The sequence below is a fragment of the Tauraco erythrolophus genome, chromosome 9, assembly GCF_009769465.1.
Source record: "Tauraco erythrolophus isolate bTauEry1 chromosome 9, bTauEry1.pri, whole genome shotgun sequence".
Classification (NCBI taxonomy): domain Eukaryota; kingdom Metazoa; phylum Chordata; class Aves; order Musophagiformes; family Musophagidae; genus Tauraco; species Tauraco erythrolophus.
Window position 1 is genome coordinate 33,440,453 of NC_141473.1, and position 18,730 is coordinate 33,459,182.

General features: G+C 41.3%; 1 protein-coding gene across 3 annotated transcripts in view; it reads right to left on the reverse strand.

Moving 5' to 3' along the window:
* FAM13C (family with sequence similarity 13 member C) overlaps window positions 1-18,730 on the reverse strand; it is a 131,417-nt gene that overhangs the window by 20,878 nt on the left and 91,809 nt on the right. For 2 of the 3 annotated variants that reach the window (XM_086616579.1, XM_086616578.1), the window contains 4 exons: window positions 17,075-17,196; window positions 8,757-8,820; window positions 1,353-1,506; window positions 899-964 (listed from right to left, as the gene is read on the reverse strand). In XM_086616579.1, the coding sequence (XP_086472705.1) occupies window positions 899-964; window positions 1,353-1,506; window positions 8,757-8,820; window positions 17,075-17,196 (406 nt within the window). The remainder of the gene's footprint in view (window positions 1-898; window positions 965-1,352; window positions 1,507-8,756; window positions 8,821-17,074; window positions 17,197-18,730) is intronic. The other variant, XM_086616580.1, reaches the window with a different exon arrangement.

The window sequence follows — 18,730 nt, forward strand, 5'->3', positions numbered from 1 at the left end:
CAAAAGTAATCAGAGGAAACCATTATAAACGATCCTCAACAATGAATTATGAAACTACGAGAACAAAATAATTCAATAAACTACTGGAAACGGAGGAAAACCCCATCCTGCTATAAAGGAAAAGAGTTGGTGCAGATTTTGGATGGGCTGCAAAATGTCTCTGCCTGCGCAGCACAGATACGGGATCTGTGCCTCAGATCCATGCCAAGGAATTAGCACCAGTGCAAGTTCCATACCTGTATCCAAGAACTATTGAAGTATTTTCCTAGCTGGGCTAAAGCATCCGTTTGTTTGTTTGTTTGTTTGTTTAGCTAAGCCGCACAATATTTATATTTTCTACATTCCTTAATCTTAATTTGGATTCTACATACCATTTCCCTTAACTGTGCAATGCAAACCTCAAACTTTAGAATTTCTTAAGTAGAACACTATCATTTGTGATTTTTTTTTTTTAGGTGAATAACTTACTGTTATTTCTTGCTGAAAATTCTGAGCAAACAGCTTCTGAAATAAGTTCTTCTGAACCCAGCCTTTATTCTGACACAAAACATCAGCTGCAAAAGGATTACTGACCCATCTGCCTTCGTTTGGACCATACACAGTGAACAACTTAAGCATTTGTGCATTCATGTCACTGTCTGTGAGATGCATTAGTCACATTGCCTTTGACCTATTTTTCAGGAACAGTGATTCCTCTTCTACTGAGCATCACGACTCTGCCAGCCCTGTGACTACAGGCTATGAATTGACAAAAATAGTGCTGAGCCTCAGGGCAGTTTATTTGCAAGGACTGGTTTCCATGTTGAGGAAAGAGGGACAGATAACACACCACAGTTTGCCCAGATGGGAAATAATACAGGTTCATGAATGATTAAAATCCACATGCTGTAAAACTCACCTTCGCTATCTCTCTGCTGATGCATTAAATTAAAATCAATAATAGGAGAAATGAAGTGATATTGCTCTGACAAAAAGAATGACAAAAATAGAATTACATGATATGACAGGTGATCTCACGAAATCACAGATATAGGAAGTAAAGAGTGTAAATTTACTTGGAGAAAAAAAAAAAAACACAACGGATTAAAACTGAAAATAAAAGAACCAGGATTCTTAAAACCTGTCTGAAAAGCAAGACTCCCTCTCAGAAAAACAGAAGGTTATAGCCATTAATTTCCGTTCTTTTAACAGGAAAGACCCCTTTTTACATTACACAGCATTTGCACCAGGAAACGGTGCTGTGCGTTAGCCCTGCACTGCTTCCCAGAGGACTGCAAATCTGGCATCAAAGCGCGGGTCCCAAGGCTTTGTTATACTTGCAAATGAGAACACATCATTACGCCATCGCTTACCTCCACAGCTGGCCCCATCGGCTTGCACGCTGCTGCTTTGGACTGACGAAGTGGCCGGATCCTTGGGTGCCGGCAGCTGAGGAGTTTCTTCCTGGGCTGGCAGAAAGGCAGAGCACAGATCGGTTTCGAGGGCTTGTAGCTTCAACAAAGAATTCTGCAGACAAAAGCAGAACATTGGGCTGGGTAGAGAACAGCAGAATACAGCGGCAGCTCCTCAACTCACGGAGCCCATCAGCAGCGCCTGCAAAGGGGTGTTCCACGAGCAGCTCTGGGAGGACGTGCAAGGGAACAAACGGGCACTATTCCACGAGGTTCTTGACTTCTGGTTATTTAAGTCCCAATTTACATGGATTATTCACGACACGTGGGAAAGATGACTTCGTCAGCAAAAGACGATTTTAGGAAGCCAGACTGAGATGGTGCCCCTTTTCTTGGTCTTGAAGCAATACACTAAGCAAGTATTTCATTCATTGGGCTGACATCACGATCTGATGACATTATGTCCCTCCCCGTTTACCATTCATAAAAAAAACCAAATCTCCCTCTCCAGCCTATTGTGCAGTACGCAGCAGTGAACAAAGAGTTACTGAGAACACGCTCCCTCATAAGATTCTTGGAAGAGATATTTTTTTAATTGTCTTTTTTAGAGATAGTTTATGTAGACACAGCTTTTATGTAGGCTGCTGCTGTGGCTTCTACAGGGCAACCAGACCATTTCCTATCCGCCGCAAAGGCGAAATGAACAGATCGTTGTCACTTCCCACAGACAAATCAAGGAGGACCAGGCTAGTTATCCATAACATCTCTTCCAGCTACTGTGTCACACTTGGTCCGTTCCTCCTTTTAATCTTTAATGCTGCATGCGATATTCAGCTGCACAATCTGACACAAGCATCTTGCTGTGATGTGAATGCTGTGAAAGCCTTCATCACCATCTGACTGGGCAAAATGAGTCACTACCGTACCCCACGCACTCGGTCCCCCTCTATCAGGGGAAATACAGCTTGGAACATAAAATCACGCAAGGCTGTCTTAATAATCACACAGCTGGCGCACGCAGAATTACACCTAATACGTTAAGTCACTCAAATGGTACATATTTATGCAGAACAATTTCTGAAGAAAAAAAAACACAGAAAAAAAATCCTCAAGTTTATACCCTGAAAAACTCCTTTCTCCATTCTGTCAAAGACTTGAAATCAATTTATTGATTCATTTAGTGAGATAATGAATTTATTTATTGATTCATTTAGTGAGATAATGAATTTATTTATTGGAATAGTTTCCTTTGTGTAACAATATGTCACCTATGTAGTGAGTAGTTTAATATATCTTTGCATTATTTTTATTGTAATACAGCCCTTTTATAAACCCAAGGATGCCAGCGTTTTTAGGTTAAAAAAAAAAAAATTAAAAAGGAAACTAATTTGGCTAAGAACAGCAGGGAGATTTCAGCCTTAATCCTTTCATTCCTTTTATAGAATTCAGGCAGTGAAAAGGGAGCAGAAAGTAGCTCTTTCTAGGATATATCTCGAAATAGGGAAGTTTCAAAAAAGCACAGGATCATCAAAACTAGATCCTGCCGCCCTCTGGCACTGTCAGAGTGCTTCAAAATCCATATCTCATTCCACAAAACAGATTAGGTTACAATCAAACACTTGGACTTTGGCCTCAGCTTCGGTCAAAACGGAAATCCAGGAACACCTTACTTCTGGTCTCAGAGCGAACAGGAGCTCTGGTTGTTCCTATCAGAAGCAGCCTGATATTAGAGGTGTGTGAGCAAAGAAATGGCTTGTGTTACACATTTGTTTTAGAATTAAGTTCCTCTCATCTGCTGTCAAGATACGTTTTGTCATGTCATCCTATAATACCAGGAAAGAAGTGACTGGAAGATCAAGCACTGATTTCACAATGAAACGCCTCAATGTAATACTATTCTTTAAAAATATGTCATGATATAGAGCTGGATATAGGCAGGAGATACTTTTACTATTCCCAGGTACAGGTTACATTAACAACTATCCATCTTCTGGCCCAGGTGCCATTTGCAAGGATAATCTACTGATCTTGACCAACAGTGCCTCATCTTCACACCTCAGTTTCTCCAGGACTCTTGAATGAGTGGCATCTTGTCCTTGCCACTTACTGACATTGTTTGGTCCAATATTTTAGATATGTTACTTCACACTGATGTGGCTCCCTGACTGCTAGAAAGAGCACACCAGGTGTGCAAATGTCCCCAAGATGGGCTTTATCAGTGAAGACCAATTGTTATAACAATTTCACTCAGCCTCTCTGTTTGCAGCCGTATCACCTTAGTGCCCATTTAATATCTCAGCCAGTCAGCAGTTCCAGCAACACCCCACCTGGCTTCTTGCTTTTGGTGTATTTAGTAGGCTTCTTACTATCCATTTGAGCGTCTTTTATGAGGCACTTTCAAAGTCTTTAATCCTCTACAGGGCTTTCTTGAATTAGAGACAGAATGATGGAAACCATCTCACCCTCAACAGTTTTCAAGTGGCAGGGAATTTTCCTTGTCAAGGGAAGGGTGCTGACTGTAATTGTACCCATGGCACTGTTTTGAGAAGAGTTTTCATGATATGACAGGCCTAATTTTCCACTGCCTCTCACTCCAGCTAGACCCAAATGAAGCAGCTGTGGAATTATCACAACAGATGGGCAGTGTTTTACGGACTTTATCATGAGAACTGCTGATGGCAAGTAAGGAAAAGACAGGCAAACGTACCAGAAGAACATACCAACAAGGTGAACATAGGCAAATCACTGACAAATATACCTAATCTTCATAGAGCGTTACTTCAAGCATTTGACAAAAAATTCCCATATCAAGAAAACACATTCACTTTGCATCACTATTCCTTATGATACATTAATATTTATGGCAAGTTCAGTATAAAAGCTTTCACACGGACACATTGTGTTTCGGCAATGCTTATGCTGTAATTCACCAGCTGATTTATATTTAGTTGCTCTAAATGGTATTTTTCACCCAAGGAAGGTAGGTGGATGGCAAATTTTCAGTCACTGCCAAACACTAAAAAAATATCATACAATAATAATAATAATAATAATAATAGAAATACCTTCTATGATTTCATGAATGTGCCCTTGACAGCGATTTGACGTAGGGAGAAAAAGTAAGTAGCTTTGATCATTTTGATGTTACGAGGGAAACAATGAATCTGGAGTATGCCATCAACCTCATCTTACTCCTAAAACACAGCTGTGTGCTATGGCACACTATACATGAAAAGCCTCCATGTATTTATGGGAACACATGAAAGGAGACATAGCTTTAAGCAAAAACCAAGCACAAAGCTTCCCAGGGTCACCAACTTATGGGCAACAAGAGTGTCCTACTAAATGGTAGGGATGACCTTGCTGCCTGCCCTGCCGCATGTCCTGTCCTGCCCCTCTCAGAGGGCTGCTTGAAGTACCAGCAAGGCCAGAGCAGCTGGGCTGGATCCTGCCAGCCTCAGACCTTCTGCTCTGTGCCAGGAGCAGTGCAGCTCCCTGTTTCTTTGCAGCCCAAATAGAGCAGAAGAATGCTCTGGGAGGGGACACGGCCATATATCAGCAACCAGCAGTGGGTCCTCTATCCTTGGACTTGCTGGGGGCAGGCCAACATGCTACCAACTGCCAGCAAAAGGAAGGCAAGAAGAGGGAAGAATAAAGTCTGAGCCCCGACTTCATCTTCTCAAACCTTCCAAGTTAATTTGAAATCTTACTGACCACTTCCAAATTACCCCTGATTCTCCAATGCTTTCCAGTACCTGTACAACTCTGACGTGATAGCAGGTGTCCTGCCACAGTGGTGTGGGCACGTACTCTTCTGCGCTGCACACACTCAGCAATATGTCTAATCTGGAGATGAACCAGCCTGTGCATGTGCTACTCAAAATCCCTCACGGGATCCCTGGGGTCCCAACAGGGCCATCTCTGCTCTTGGCCATTTAGAAGAAGTTGCAGTACACGTTAGAAGCAAATACAAACAGCTAAAATGCATAGAGAGGGAATTGTTAGGTGGTAGGTACCACCATAAATTTTAATGAGCTTTTCTATGGGAAACCCATATCACTGAAGTAATTTAAGCTGTGGCACATGGTATCAGCCAACGATCTCAGTTCAGACACTTCAGATCCGATTCTCATTCCAGCTTTACTCTGGTGCCTAACACCAGTGTTTCTGATGCAGTAATTCCTGATCCACACTAATGCAGATGAGAAGACATACTAATATTTAAAATGGATCCTTAAGTTTCTCTAGAAAAATAACCATACTGTTGCGTCCTAACAATAGTATTTTGGAAGTTTGTAAAAGAAGCAATTATTATTGTCTTGGATAAAGGCTCCTTATCTCTTCAATTGTCCACTTAAAGTAATTGACAATTCGAAGAACTTGAGCTATGCCAATTCCACTAGAAGAAAAAACATCCTGCATTATTCCAGATCAAGGATAATGGAAAAATAAAGACATTTACAGGAAGTCCCAGGAAAACAGAAAGAGACACTGTGGAATTTCTCTCCTGTTTGTAATTTTTGCTGGGACTTTAAGAAAACATAGTCATTATAGTATCATGCTCTTGCCTGCTGGAGAAAACAGTATAAAAGGATTGCTATTTGCAGAGGGAGCTCAGCCTGTGGCAAAGAAACCACCTTCACAAACAAGTAAGTCTGTAGACTGTACCCCACTGACCATCTCTTTCCATCTAATGACTATGGAAAATCAAGAGTTGAGGCCTTAGGGCAAGGAATTATTGAGATGATAGACAACCTCTTACATCTATAAATAAATACCACTCACCTACACTCACACTGCTAAATCTCTGAAGAATGGGATACTGAATGAACAAATACTCCCAGTTTATCACCAAAATACTGTGACAATGACTGGGAGTCCCCCAAAATAGCTTACAAACTTCTTCTTGGTAGGTGCCATCAGTAATTCCCTCTCCAGCTGCAGGTCTCTGCATGGGGCCGTGCAGGATCAGCACCATGCGACGTTGGTCGGCACGTCCAGAGGGCCGTAGCCTGATGGGAGAGAACGTGCCAAATGGAGCCTCGCAGCCCCGCACTCTGCCTTGTTGCACCAAAAGCTACGGCACTGCCAAACCTGCTAAGAATGGCCAAAAGAGAGCCGCTGCTGTTAGAAATCATATCTTTCCCTGAAAAAGCATTGCTATTATCAGCATCCTTTGTTTCATCCTTGTAGACATCCTAAGGTCTGGTGAATTTAAGAACTGAGGGAAGAGGGGAAAGGGAACAGGTCTGCCCCACCCACGGACCCTGCCTGGTCTCAGCCTGAAGGCTGTCAGTGAGAAGGGAGGAGAAGCAAAGCCCAGACTTGGTGCTTTCTGCATAAACTGGAACCACCATGCCCTGCACACGGTGTTTCTGAATACTAAGGGTGCCTGCACGCTGCCCCTGGGCCTGCTCCTGCCCCTCCAGGACAGGAAGGCAACTATTCTATTATATCCAGTTTATTGATGGATTTACTGGATTTATGAAATCATATGGGACAGAGAAGAAGAATAATCCAAGTGTTCACTATTTAATGGCCTTTGAGGTGATTCACACAGAAAACAAACTGAGCAAATATCAACCTGTTCAATTTCTTCACTCTAAGGAAATTAATGCTTTTATATGTCACATTAAAACAGTGACGTGTAAAGGCACCTCCCTTGCTTTTTAATCTGAGTCCGGGTTAAAATAAGACAGGCATATTTTACGTGAACATAAATAAATCCCCGCGGTATCTGTTATGGCAACATTTGTGCCTTGAGGTGCACGACGCTTTCCATTCAGAACTTCCTTTATGGGGAACACGCGAGCACCAGTAAGAGAGAACAAGATACGCCCTGGGTCTGTGCAATGCCATGGATGAGCAGCGAGGAGAGACACCACTTTCTCTCATTTAAAAAGAGAACTAATTTTCATATGACACTTCCATTTGGGTTTACAGTAGACCCGAGGCACAATGCAATCTCAGATTTTGCAAAACAACGCACCAGAGTGTAACCTTTGCTCATTCCCCATAAATTATTAGCAATTTATTTTAATTTGCGATGTAATTATCTGTGTCAATATCTTACACTGATTTTATTTATTATAATATTTGATCTTAACCTTTAAGTAATCCTTTGCAGGAATTTTAAATGGAAGCTTTTAAGTGGAAGCTTTGGTGATTATTTGCAATGGGACTTCTCAAAAGAAACCATAATTTGATAATTTCTCCCAGGGCCTTAATTGGCTAGACAGAGGCTGAGTATATTCCCTTGAATCAGTCATGGAATGTGCCTTACTGGTTAGCACTGAGATTTTCAATAGTGAGCTGCGTAACAATGGCACAAATGCTCAGGAGATAATTTATTGTAAGGAGAAGATTAAGTCTGAATTCCTTTAAAAGGACGCATTGTGGTTTTCCCCTAATGAAAGTCAGGCATCTATTAATAGACATAGATGTTCTCCGGCTCGTTATGGAAAAAAAAGCTGTTTTTTCCATGGTTTGACAGGAATGGGCTTCCCTTCCCCCCAGCTCATTTTTTCCCCCTGCTTCTGTTGTTCTGTCGTTTTGGTCTACATTTAAAAATACTGTCTGCTCTTTGTTTAAGTCCAGCACTGTTCACTGCCCTTGCAGTATAACCATACATCACGCCAGTATGCAGATACCCTTGTTTGTGGGAGATGGTTTTCCACTTTGAATAGTTGCAAAGCTTGGTTTTGGCCTCTAGTATACTGCTGATTATGAGAATGTAGCCCAGGCTCATCCATTGTTTGACACGATCACATAAACAGCTGCTTTGTGCTCTACTCTCACACCATCCTCCTGGCATAATCTCTGTGAAAACAACTCTTGTTTCAAGTGTCACAGGTGTTATTTGGCTTTCCTTGCTTTCTCTCTTCGTTTCAACTCTCCCCTTCTCCCATCTTACAAGAACAGTACCTTTTAGAATACATTGTACTGTTCATAGTTGATTTATGCAGTGTGTAGCAACCTAGAGAACTCCTTGTTTTTAAACAAAAAAGTAGTTGATAGCTGAACACGTCTGAGTTATAATATAAAGAAAAAATCAAATGTTCTTAAAAGACTGCATTTCACTCAGTCAATATTGAATGTGTAATTCTTTTCCCAGCACAAACACAAAACAGCATAAAGGTGGCTTAAAATATTTTTAAAATCCCTTGCTTCTGGCTTTTAAACTATTCTAGCAGTCTCATATCACATTTTTAAACTTTTCTTCAAAAACGTGACTAGAATGATTCATTAAAAAGCTAACCTAAGATTCTTAAGTGATTACATTATTCCAAGACCTTAGGATCAACAAAAACCAAACATCTAATTCAAAATCTGTAACATCATATTTCAACTTTCGGTAAAGCTTACCTCATTTAAGCTGTTAAATTGCTCAGTTGCTTCTGTTGGTGAAATGGATGTGTTCTGATCTGTTCTGCAAAACAAAACAAGAATTTTCACTCAACAGATTCCTTATCTGTGCTGCAAATATTTCAAACTTTTCATCATGTCTGTACATAAATTACAAGTTATGGGATAATTTTTTTTTTATTTAAAAAATAACATTTCTCTGAAAATTGCATCAGTATTTTATACCTCATTCAAAACGACAGTGATTTTACTGGAATCCTAAATAATATATTTAAACTGTGAATGAGGCCCTGGAAATGATGACATTAAAATCCTGGCTCACGCTGTCACACAGAGAGAGTCCTACAGAAGCGTGATTAGCTCTCAGGATCTTGGTGAGCTAATAGGGTTAAAGCCAAGAAAAAGCTCAAACATATGTTTAAATCTAAGCACGATTTGTCCCACATGCTTTAAGTGAGGAACAAGAGTTTCCTGTATCAGAGCCATAAAGACTAAATCTTTCCATATTTAATCTTGATGTTATTTCAGGCTCCCAATCTTCAACCTTCTGCTTAAGTTCCGTTTTGCAAATTTCACAAAAACTCAAGGGACTCTCATGAGGAGCTGGAAATCCTTTCAGTAAGAGACATTTACGCATTTTCTAATGAGTGTTACTCTGCAGCCATCAGAGATGTCCATACCTTTGGTTTTCCATCAGTGTATCACTGCTTCTCCTCATGGAAATAGGAAAGGAAGGTTCTGGACTGGCAAGGGGAAAATCTCTTCCATCTGAGTAGGACTAATGAGACAGCTGTGCCCCATCCAGGCAGATGTGTTTGTGGCCTAGGGCTCCACACACCTACCAGCTTACAACTTCACTCTAACATGGAATGAAACTGAAACCTAACAAAAACCTCCCATAGATTGGTGAGCAACCTGAATAGCCTCATACCACGGCTCTGTCCTTCCCCAGAGCAAACAGAGGCTTTCACGCTCAACTTCAAAGCCTGCCATGGGTGTATCACAAGTTAACTCGCAACTCAGCTGAAGCAAGAAAACTATTGAAAGAAAACTATTGAAGAAAAACCAATCTCAGAATGAGATTTCTCATTGCTGAAAAGGTGGCGATGTTTGCTGGCCTCTGTGAAATTCACTCACAGACATCATCAAAACTAATATAGACCCCAGAATCCTTTGAACTAAATACTTTTTATTTTTCAACATTTGTGCTCAGAGACATCCCAGCAAAGCCAAATAGTTTGAAAAGTCTCTAGACCTCAAAAACAATACAGAGAGATGTGCAGGCCTTTGTTGTAGTTCTTCATAGATTAATGAGGCATTTACAGACTGAAATGACGGATATGTCACTTTCCTTACCAAAATAGACACATTCAATAGCTGCACCAAGGTGAACAACCATTTGCCTCCAAGCAAGATTCAAGGTGTGCAATTCACGTAGGAACAAAAATGGGTCATTTTGGTGGTAGTACGTCTAGCACCAGAATGGGAGGTCCCACAGGCCAGCCAGCCTGCACCTGCCTCAAGATACACAGGGACGTGATCAGAAGAGAGTGATTTCTGGAGATCCTTAAGCAGCACGGTGCCTTGGCTGACTGTTGTGCAACCACCTACCTACATCTCTATGTAGCTCTCCATGCAGGTATCTTTTCTACCATCTCGCCTGAAAACAAATAGCAAATGTCTCCATAATGTGAAGAAGACAGAAGGAAAATTGAATTACAGAAAGAAAAAGGTTAATGTCTCACAACTGATCTCTAGCTTTTAGGCAGTAGAGAGGACAGTATGAGGCAGCAGGAGAGAGTTAGAAAACTGAGAAAAAACATGGGGAGAGCAAGAGGACTAACTTAATAGGAAAGAGTGAATTATTTGTAGTTTGGTTTAATAACACGTAAGGAAGGGCCTGGTAGGCTACAAAGCGCTGAAGAATTGATTCGCTAAGGAAGAAAAAAATATTTGGAGTGGTTTATTGCATTGAACTAGAGCTAGACATAGAGGAAAGCAAGAAAAGGACAGGTGTCAGATTTGTACACTTCTGGAATTCATTGAGATGACTCCTTTCAGGGTGCGTAACACACAGCAAATGTGAACCCTTTAAAAACAAACAAACAAAAAAACCTTAAATGCTAGCAGCAGTTTTTACAGATGCTATATGAATTTCTACATAATCCACAGCTGTATCATCATGAGTCTTGCACTCTGGAGATTAAAAAGTTTACAGCACTTCTGAAGTTCCACCTCTCATTCAGGATGATGTTGTTGTCTGCTGTTTTAGTGATGCAGAAGTCTTGTTTTACTGTTTCTTTTTCACTAAAAATACTGGAGTAAGATGCTCTTACTTTTGCGTTCTTTGGATTCTGGAGATACTGAAATCCTTAACACGGGCAACCATTTTTGTGAGAAGACCATTTACATTAACGGTCATATATGTGTGCTGAGCTGATCTTACTTTACATACAGAGTTTTGGGGTGTGCTTTTTTGCTTTCACCAAGATTAACTGCTCTGCTAGGCAAATGCAGGTTATCTGATTGTCACCAGGCAACAACGGACTTAAAATTTAATAACTATGGGTTGGATCCTCCTCTCATTAAAAGTCAATCACAAAATATCCATTAACTTCAAAAGCAGCCGGAATAAGCCCTAATTTTCCATCTGTGCTGAGTACATTAAAATTATTTTAAGCCTTAGCTGAAATTTTGAATAATTGCAGGCAGCCCTTATTTTGTATAATTTACATCATGTAAAATAATGAAAATGGAATCCTCTCTGTGGCTACTACTCAAATATATGATACATCATTCTTTATAAAATACAAAAGGTCTGTCTGATCTCTCACTCTCCCTGTAGACTGGCGACTCTGGCTTTGGCAGAATTATCCTATTCTGCATGGCACAGATGACAAAGGTGCAACCCAGCAACATATACATTTGAAGCTTGTGGACATAACAAAAAAACCTGACAGCAACTAAATGCTAATTATCATAACAGAGCTCCTACCAGACTTCAAGGGGAAGATCAATTTGCATGAGCAGTGAGCTGTTTAAAAAACAGACCAGAATATGTGAATCATTGAATTATGCATGGTATCGCTTCCAAACTAGCATAAAATTCAAATAAACCCACATAATTTTAAAAACTAGGAAAAATGTTTAAAGATAACCTAAGCAAATTCACTTCTTTCCCAGACGAAACCCAGAAAGAAACACTGCATTCTGTAATTTGCAAGTCCCAATCCAGTCCAGCCCTGGATAACACTGACTCCATTCTCAGGAGCCTTATGTGTTTATGCACCGCAATGCCACACGTGCTCAGCGTCTTGGGCCAATTAGTGCATTCGTGACGCCAGGGTAAATCCTGGCAAGTAAACCACACACTGTGCTGCGGGAACAAAACCCCTTTTCCAGATTCACTTTCAGTCTGTCCCGGCCCAATACTCCTTCCTTGTCTCCAGTCTAGCGATGCATTTCACCCTTCCCACTGTGAGGGTGGCCTACCAGGTTACAGCTCAGAAAGGGCAGTCCCAGTGCCGCGTCGGAGGACTGATTCAGCCTCTCCAGAGGTTACATCACATGAGTTCACAGAAAGGCAGATCGCATAACCAACACTCCGCAGTGCCAGGAAAACAAAAAGGTCATTTCTGAGACCTCCATAAATGGCAAAAAGCATTATGAAATTCAAACCTAGTCAGCACCTTGGTACAGGGCTGCAGGTGAATGTTTCAAAAGCACGCCTGTGGACCCCTGCAAAGCAATACAGAACTGCTGCAGGCTTTTGCATGAACATGAAGTGCACACTTGCAGTGAAAGAAACAGCGGTATTAAGGGGCCGAGGCTGCTTGGGTGAATCCTAAGCTACTCCTTGGGCAGTCCCTGGATGCTGTCATAAGCAGGCAGACAGTCAGTGTAGCAGTGCCTGTCTCATCGACCACAGCCGTTACGTAAAGGCTGGCGGTGGATGGCCGTGCTTGTTTTCCTTATTACGAGTGCCTCCGTACTCACCAGGCACAGTAAGATGCTATTTTTCTTTTGCCCTTCTGTTCTCCTCTCCCCCAACTTTTTTTTCTTTCCTTCTTTAAGTGTATTGCAACCAAGAGCTTACTCAGAGACTTTCCATGATGCCTTGATACAAGAAAAATCACTGGAATCTTAAACACCAATATTTTACTATCAACATTCCTGAAGAAACTGTTCTTAGGAACTGGTCAATCATTTCCCAGCAAAGCAATATTTTATCAGCAAATCCTGATTTGCTGACAGAGAGCTATTTGCAGACGCATACTGATCGTGATGAATTTTTGCCAGGTCTGAGGCAGGACTCGGAGGGAATCTGGCCAGGTTTTCCCCCTGCTCACCTGGTCGCCTGTGTGGGAACACAGCCTCAGCAGCTCTGCCTCAGCCGCGCCGGTCTGCCATATGGCACGGGGACATCAGCACTTCTGCAGCTTCCCTGTTCCCTCCTACACATCCCTGAGTTGTAGCTGTTCAGCAGAAAGCGTGGAAACTGAGTCCCCACCTGAACTGCACTTTCCAAAGCTACTTGCCTTGAAAACTTAAATACTGAAAAGCCTCACTAGAGCTTGGTCTCCTTTGGGGGAGCACAGAAACGCTGAGAGGCTCTGGCTGAGCCCAAGACCCAGGGCAGCCCAGAGCTCCCGGCAGTTCTGGTTTTCCTGAAGAACAGTCATAGGTCTGACAGTAACTGACACCCTACAGCCTCTGCAGAAATTAGGGACCAACCCAGGGACTGGCTGAGTCCTACTAAATGAAACCACTCTGCTCCCATTTTATTTGGGGAATGAGGAAGAGGGGGAACTTCCAGGAATATTTCTTTGGCAGAAAATTTAATCCTAGAATGCAATTCCCACACTGACTTGGAACGAAATCTTCTTTGAAACGCTGACATTCCCAGCGCCCTGGAGCCCCATGTTTCAGCCCCTTCTCTGTGAAACAGGCACCTGAAGAAAACACCATCCTCTATTCAGGTAACAGCGTACACAGCTCTGCAATCCAGTTTTGCTGATTGCCTTTGAGAGGGCAATCAGTTACAGCTGCTTTTTGTAATCACATGTATTGTTCCATACTGGCTTTCCTATTCTCTGTAAAAAAAGGCAATTCTCTTTATTGTAATATTTGTGCCAGGGGTCTGCGTAGAACTTTTATCTCCCAAAGGTGTAGATTATATTACACTCTTATCCAAACCCAACTACACACAATGACTAGAGCAGTATTCAATGTAGTCCTTGGCAATAGTGTTAGAAATTCATGTTCTTGTCATAAAATTTAAAGGTTTCCTTCCATGCAGATGGCATTTCGTATTCTAAATTGATGCTGCTGTTCATAAATCATGCATGATAAACACCTCTTGAAATTAAAATCCTTGATTTGCAGGTCAGGTATAGCTTGGCCAAGAACAAGGCAGTATTCTCTCATTCTTCTGCCTGTAAACCTCTTCATCAAGTCTATTCTTCTATTTCCCTCAAATCCCACTAAAACTTTTCCTTCTTTTTCAGTGGTTATCATAAAATGAAAGTACTCTCCCAAAAAACAATTAACACGTATATTCATGAGTCATATTTCTGTAGATTGTTTCTCTTACATTGCCCGTTCTGTTCTCTGTCAGGTATCTGTTTATGAACATACTAACACTTTTACGTTATCCTGAATTTAGATTGCTCTCCTTAATAGAGACTGTACTGAAAAGTTTTTCATATCTCGGTAGTTCTTCATCCATATTTAAACAAATTAAAAGCTGCCCCACACTCACTAGAACAAACTTTAAAAAACTGTACAGTTCAGAGGCATCTAAACCTTTAAACTCTAATGAGACTAATGACAGATCTATAGCAATCTGCAGAAACTAAATTAAAGCAGAAATAACAATAAGCTGCACTAGAAATAATCAACCTTGCTTCTTAGTATGAGGCAGAAATAAATCCTTCTTCTCCTGTCCTCCCCACACACATACAATAGACAGAGGCACCCCCGCAGCAGTGTGGCCATCTCCGCCAAAAGACCAGAAAGCTGTTGGTCTATGGATCTTAGGCAGATGTAGTGTGCCAAAGCATTGCTAATTTTACCAGCAACCTAGCAAAACCAGGGTGACAGACGGTGAAACTCAAGTTTCATAGGGCTAGCAAATGTGTTCTGTCAAAACCTAGCTATGACTGTTGCCTGCTGCCAAGACTGAGTGCTTAACCTTTGCGACGTCGCAGAGCAGAGGGGGCAGAAAACAAGGCAAGACATCGTACCCTGGCAGCTGTGTTTCACAGCCTGCTGCACCGTCCTGATGCAGCAGCTAGAGATCTGCATGAGCTGAGACATGGACATGTAATTGCTCTGACCTTATCAAAGCTGATGGACAGCAGAGGGAAGGGGCAAGGTGCTGGTGACCCTCAAGAGGAGTCACCAGACACAGTGACTCTCCAACTGAAAGTGATAGCTTCAGCATATGTAATTTAGAGGGCCCTGCCCTAGCTGGGTGGTGGGAAAGTTTTTTCCAAGGACGGTTAAGACAGTTAAAGCAAACAAAGGGTATGTGTGAGGCCAGGGACGATGGGTTAATGCTTATTTACTCCACGTTTGAAGTTCCTTACTTGAGAGTAAAGTCACTTCCATTTTGTTGTAATACAATCAAACTAAGACATGGCCACAGTTGAGATTTGATCGCTATGCTCTCGCAGCATGGTAAATCCAGGTACTTAAATCTATTTAACAGATTTAGCGCTTGTGGATAGCAGGCTTCCTAAGGAGCTACCCTGGTATTAAACAGGAATAAATAGCATCGTGAACAATGATTTAATATCAGGCCAGACCGTTGAAGTGGACAGGACGACATTGCTGTGGTTGCTGTTTTATTCATGAACACTCTGCTCTGGTTCTTAGCTTTAAAGCCCATGTTTCTTTCATCATGTTCCTTGCATCAAAATTAACCAACATTATTTCATTATATACCCGTACACAGACCTCCCACCAGGTAGGTCTAACTCTCTGATACCAAACGCACTCTGCTCCTCTTTACAAGGAATCCATGTGATTTTTCTTCCTAGCATAAAGAATGCCAGAAAAAGTGAAGGCAATCTTCCTGGGCTGAGGCTAATTAGAAACACTTTCTGAGATGCAGGACTTTGCAGTGTCTCAATTGCAGATATAAGCATAGAAAGGTGAAAGCAGTTCTTTCTGAAAGCTAGTTAAATGCTTGGTCATTCTGCTAAAGCTTCCTTTGGGAGCACAAATTAATATAATTTACAACGTGTCCTACTGAAAGCTGTGGTGAAGGCAACCAGTTCATATAAAGCACCAAACTGCCATTGGATGGCAACTGTCACTACTAACCTAGTCCTGAGTTGAAACAGACCTTGGAGGCAATGAGTTCTGTATGTCCACTAGCTGTGCCCTGACCCACTGGGCATCCCTGGGCTGTACAGCTGCTGCTCTGGTTCCTCCAAAGAGAGCCAGAGTTTCTGCCACACAGCACCGAGGCTGTCATGCACCTTGAGGCAGAGAACAAAGAGCAGAGACCTGAAAAGAGCACCTACCTGAAACTATGTACACAGCAAAGCAGAGCCAAATCAGCATGTGACCATGGGAAACTTGTAAAGTAATGCTCCAAAACCAGGTGGCTGTGAAGAGCATTATATTATTTACACAGCCCAAGCCTGTCAGTAAGAGCTAAATCTTATCCTCAGGACACACCCTCACTAGTAGATTGGGTCAGTTGGGCAAGATGAAACCCCATTTCTAGCCTTTTGCACAGCATGAAGGATCAGAGGAGGAACTGTGAATTCCAGTAGTTACCAGAGCTGAGTTTCTTCGTGATCAGCTGAGTTACCTGCCACCAAGACTTGGCTAACCCTTGACCTGAACACCCCGTACCCTTCACATCATTGGAACAAGCACATCTACCACAGCACCAAGAGTCTAAACTGTACATAAGTGCATACCCATGCTAAAATCAGGTGTGTGGCTTCCCATCGCCATTTGTCAGTGAGAATACAGCTCTGAGAAAGAGTGAGGCAAGTCAGCACTGGGGGAAAAAGAAGAGAAGTGCCAAGATATTTTTGAAACTTGGCACAGAGGAATTGAAGTTTCTGCACTGAGGATGTTCTTCCTGCTTGAAATGTAAGGGGTTTAAAGAATGATGAAATTTGCATTCTTATCTTCATCCCTTTCACGTTCTCCTAATGTTTCGAGGCATATAAATACAGAACACAACTGCCAATGGGAGTGAGGTGTCTGAATCTTTTATACAAAAGGCAGCAAATGAATTAGCCTTTCCTACAGTTAATCAGAAGTGAAACGCGCTGTCTTATCCCAAGGCTTACCTTGGTTGAAATCTCACGACTGCTTCCTGGCACCTGAAAGCCACATCCTGTGCACAGTCGTTAGCTGAGGATCCAGCCTTCCCCTGACGCTCTGAGAGGCCTGACAATGCGCTTTCCAGCTCCTGCACAAAGAAACAAACAAAAAAAAAAACCAAACCGTGAATGCTCTGTCAATACCAATCAGGCTTAGCTGAATATCTTGCTTTAAGAAAGAAAGAAAGAGCTCCATCAGTCCAGACACTGATTGTGGTTCTTTGTTATTTAGTGGTAATAATCTGGAAACAACTGGAAAACACAAACTAGAAGAGGTTCTAAACAAAGTAGTATCCTCTTTCACTGTAAAACATTTTTTGAATCCAAAGCAGGCTGTAACCCATTTTCTGTTTATTAGTTAGATGTCAGCTTCTAAGCAAAGAGGTCATATAAACAAGAGTTCAGTTGGGTTTTTTTTGCTTATGTATACATTCACATTTCATTTGAAATTATTTACTCACGTGTCAGTAACATTCTATTGCTTGGGTATCATCAGAAAAATTTTGGCTGACAACAGCAAACGCAGTTCACTTAAATAAGATTTGTAAGGTTTAACCAGTTTCCTTTTTCCTTTCACTCTTTCCCTTCCCTAGCACATACATAGCTTTATGAACAGAGTATTACCACAGGAAGACAGAAAGGCAGTGAGGAAAAAAAGTCACATCAGCCAACCTGCTGCACAGAAAATAAAAAAGCCAATTTATTCCAACAAATTGAGGAAGGGAGTAGGAATTAGAAAGGTAGGCATTTTACACCAAGCTTTCAAAAACCAGTTGTATGGCTGCGATGAGATGTGTTCAGCGCATCTTGATTTCCTTACCTATAAAATGGGTTATAATATTTCCTTTGAATTGCAAAGGTGTAAGTTAATGAAGTTCTTTAAAAATGTGATTATCAAAGTGAGTTTTTTTCCTACTTCTTCATTAGCTTTTATCATCAAATACTTTATTCTAATAGTTTACAAAATTAGGATACAATGTGCTTTGCAAAACAATAAGGTTCTCTTCCCCTGGTAAAGCAATGTATCTGATTTTGCTCTGGTTTCAAAGCTTAGCTGGAGGCATGGAAGCTGGAAGTTTGGATAGGACTGTTCGGATGGGAACTTGAAGGGCTGAGGTCATTCTACAATTACAAAAACAGTGGCTGCTTTTACTTCCTTCTTAGTCTGTTCCATCTTTACAGATTATGAATGAAGCTTGTTTAGAGATACACTGTCTTTAAACAAAACTAAATTACACTTTTATAAAATTGTCAACTCTCTAAAAAGTTTTAAATTTAAGAAAGTTGCCCAAATCATCTCTCTCAGGAGAAAGTCAGTGTCTACCTCTCAAAATTAGTGACGAAGGACTAAGAGATCTTGTAAAATTAAAATAAATTTAAAAAAAAAAAACAGCAAAAATAAATAAAAGTCTAATCACTAGTATTTTACTTCCTCTCCATGATGACATTTTAACTACAGGATATTTGTTGGATAAGCAAACATTAATTCCTCCTACTTAGTCTATGAGTATAAAAAGAGTGTTGAAATCCATCTCTAGAAAGAGGCAGCTGTCACCATCGTGATGGAAGGTGCTCAGGAGGAAGCATCCATGTGCTAACTCTAACACACACACGTCCCTCTGT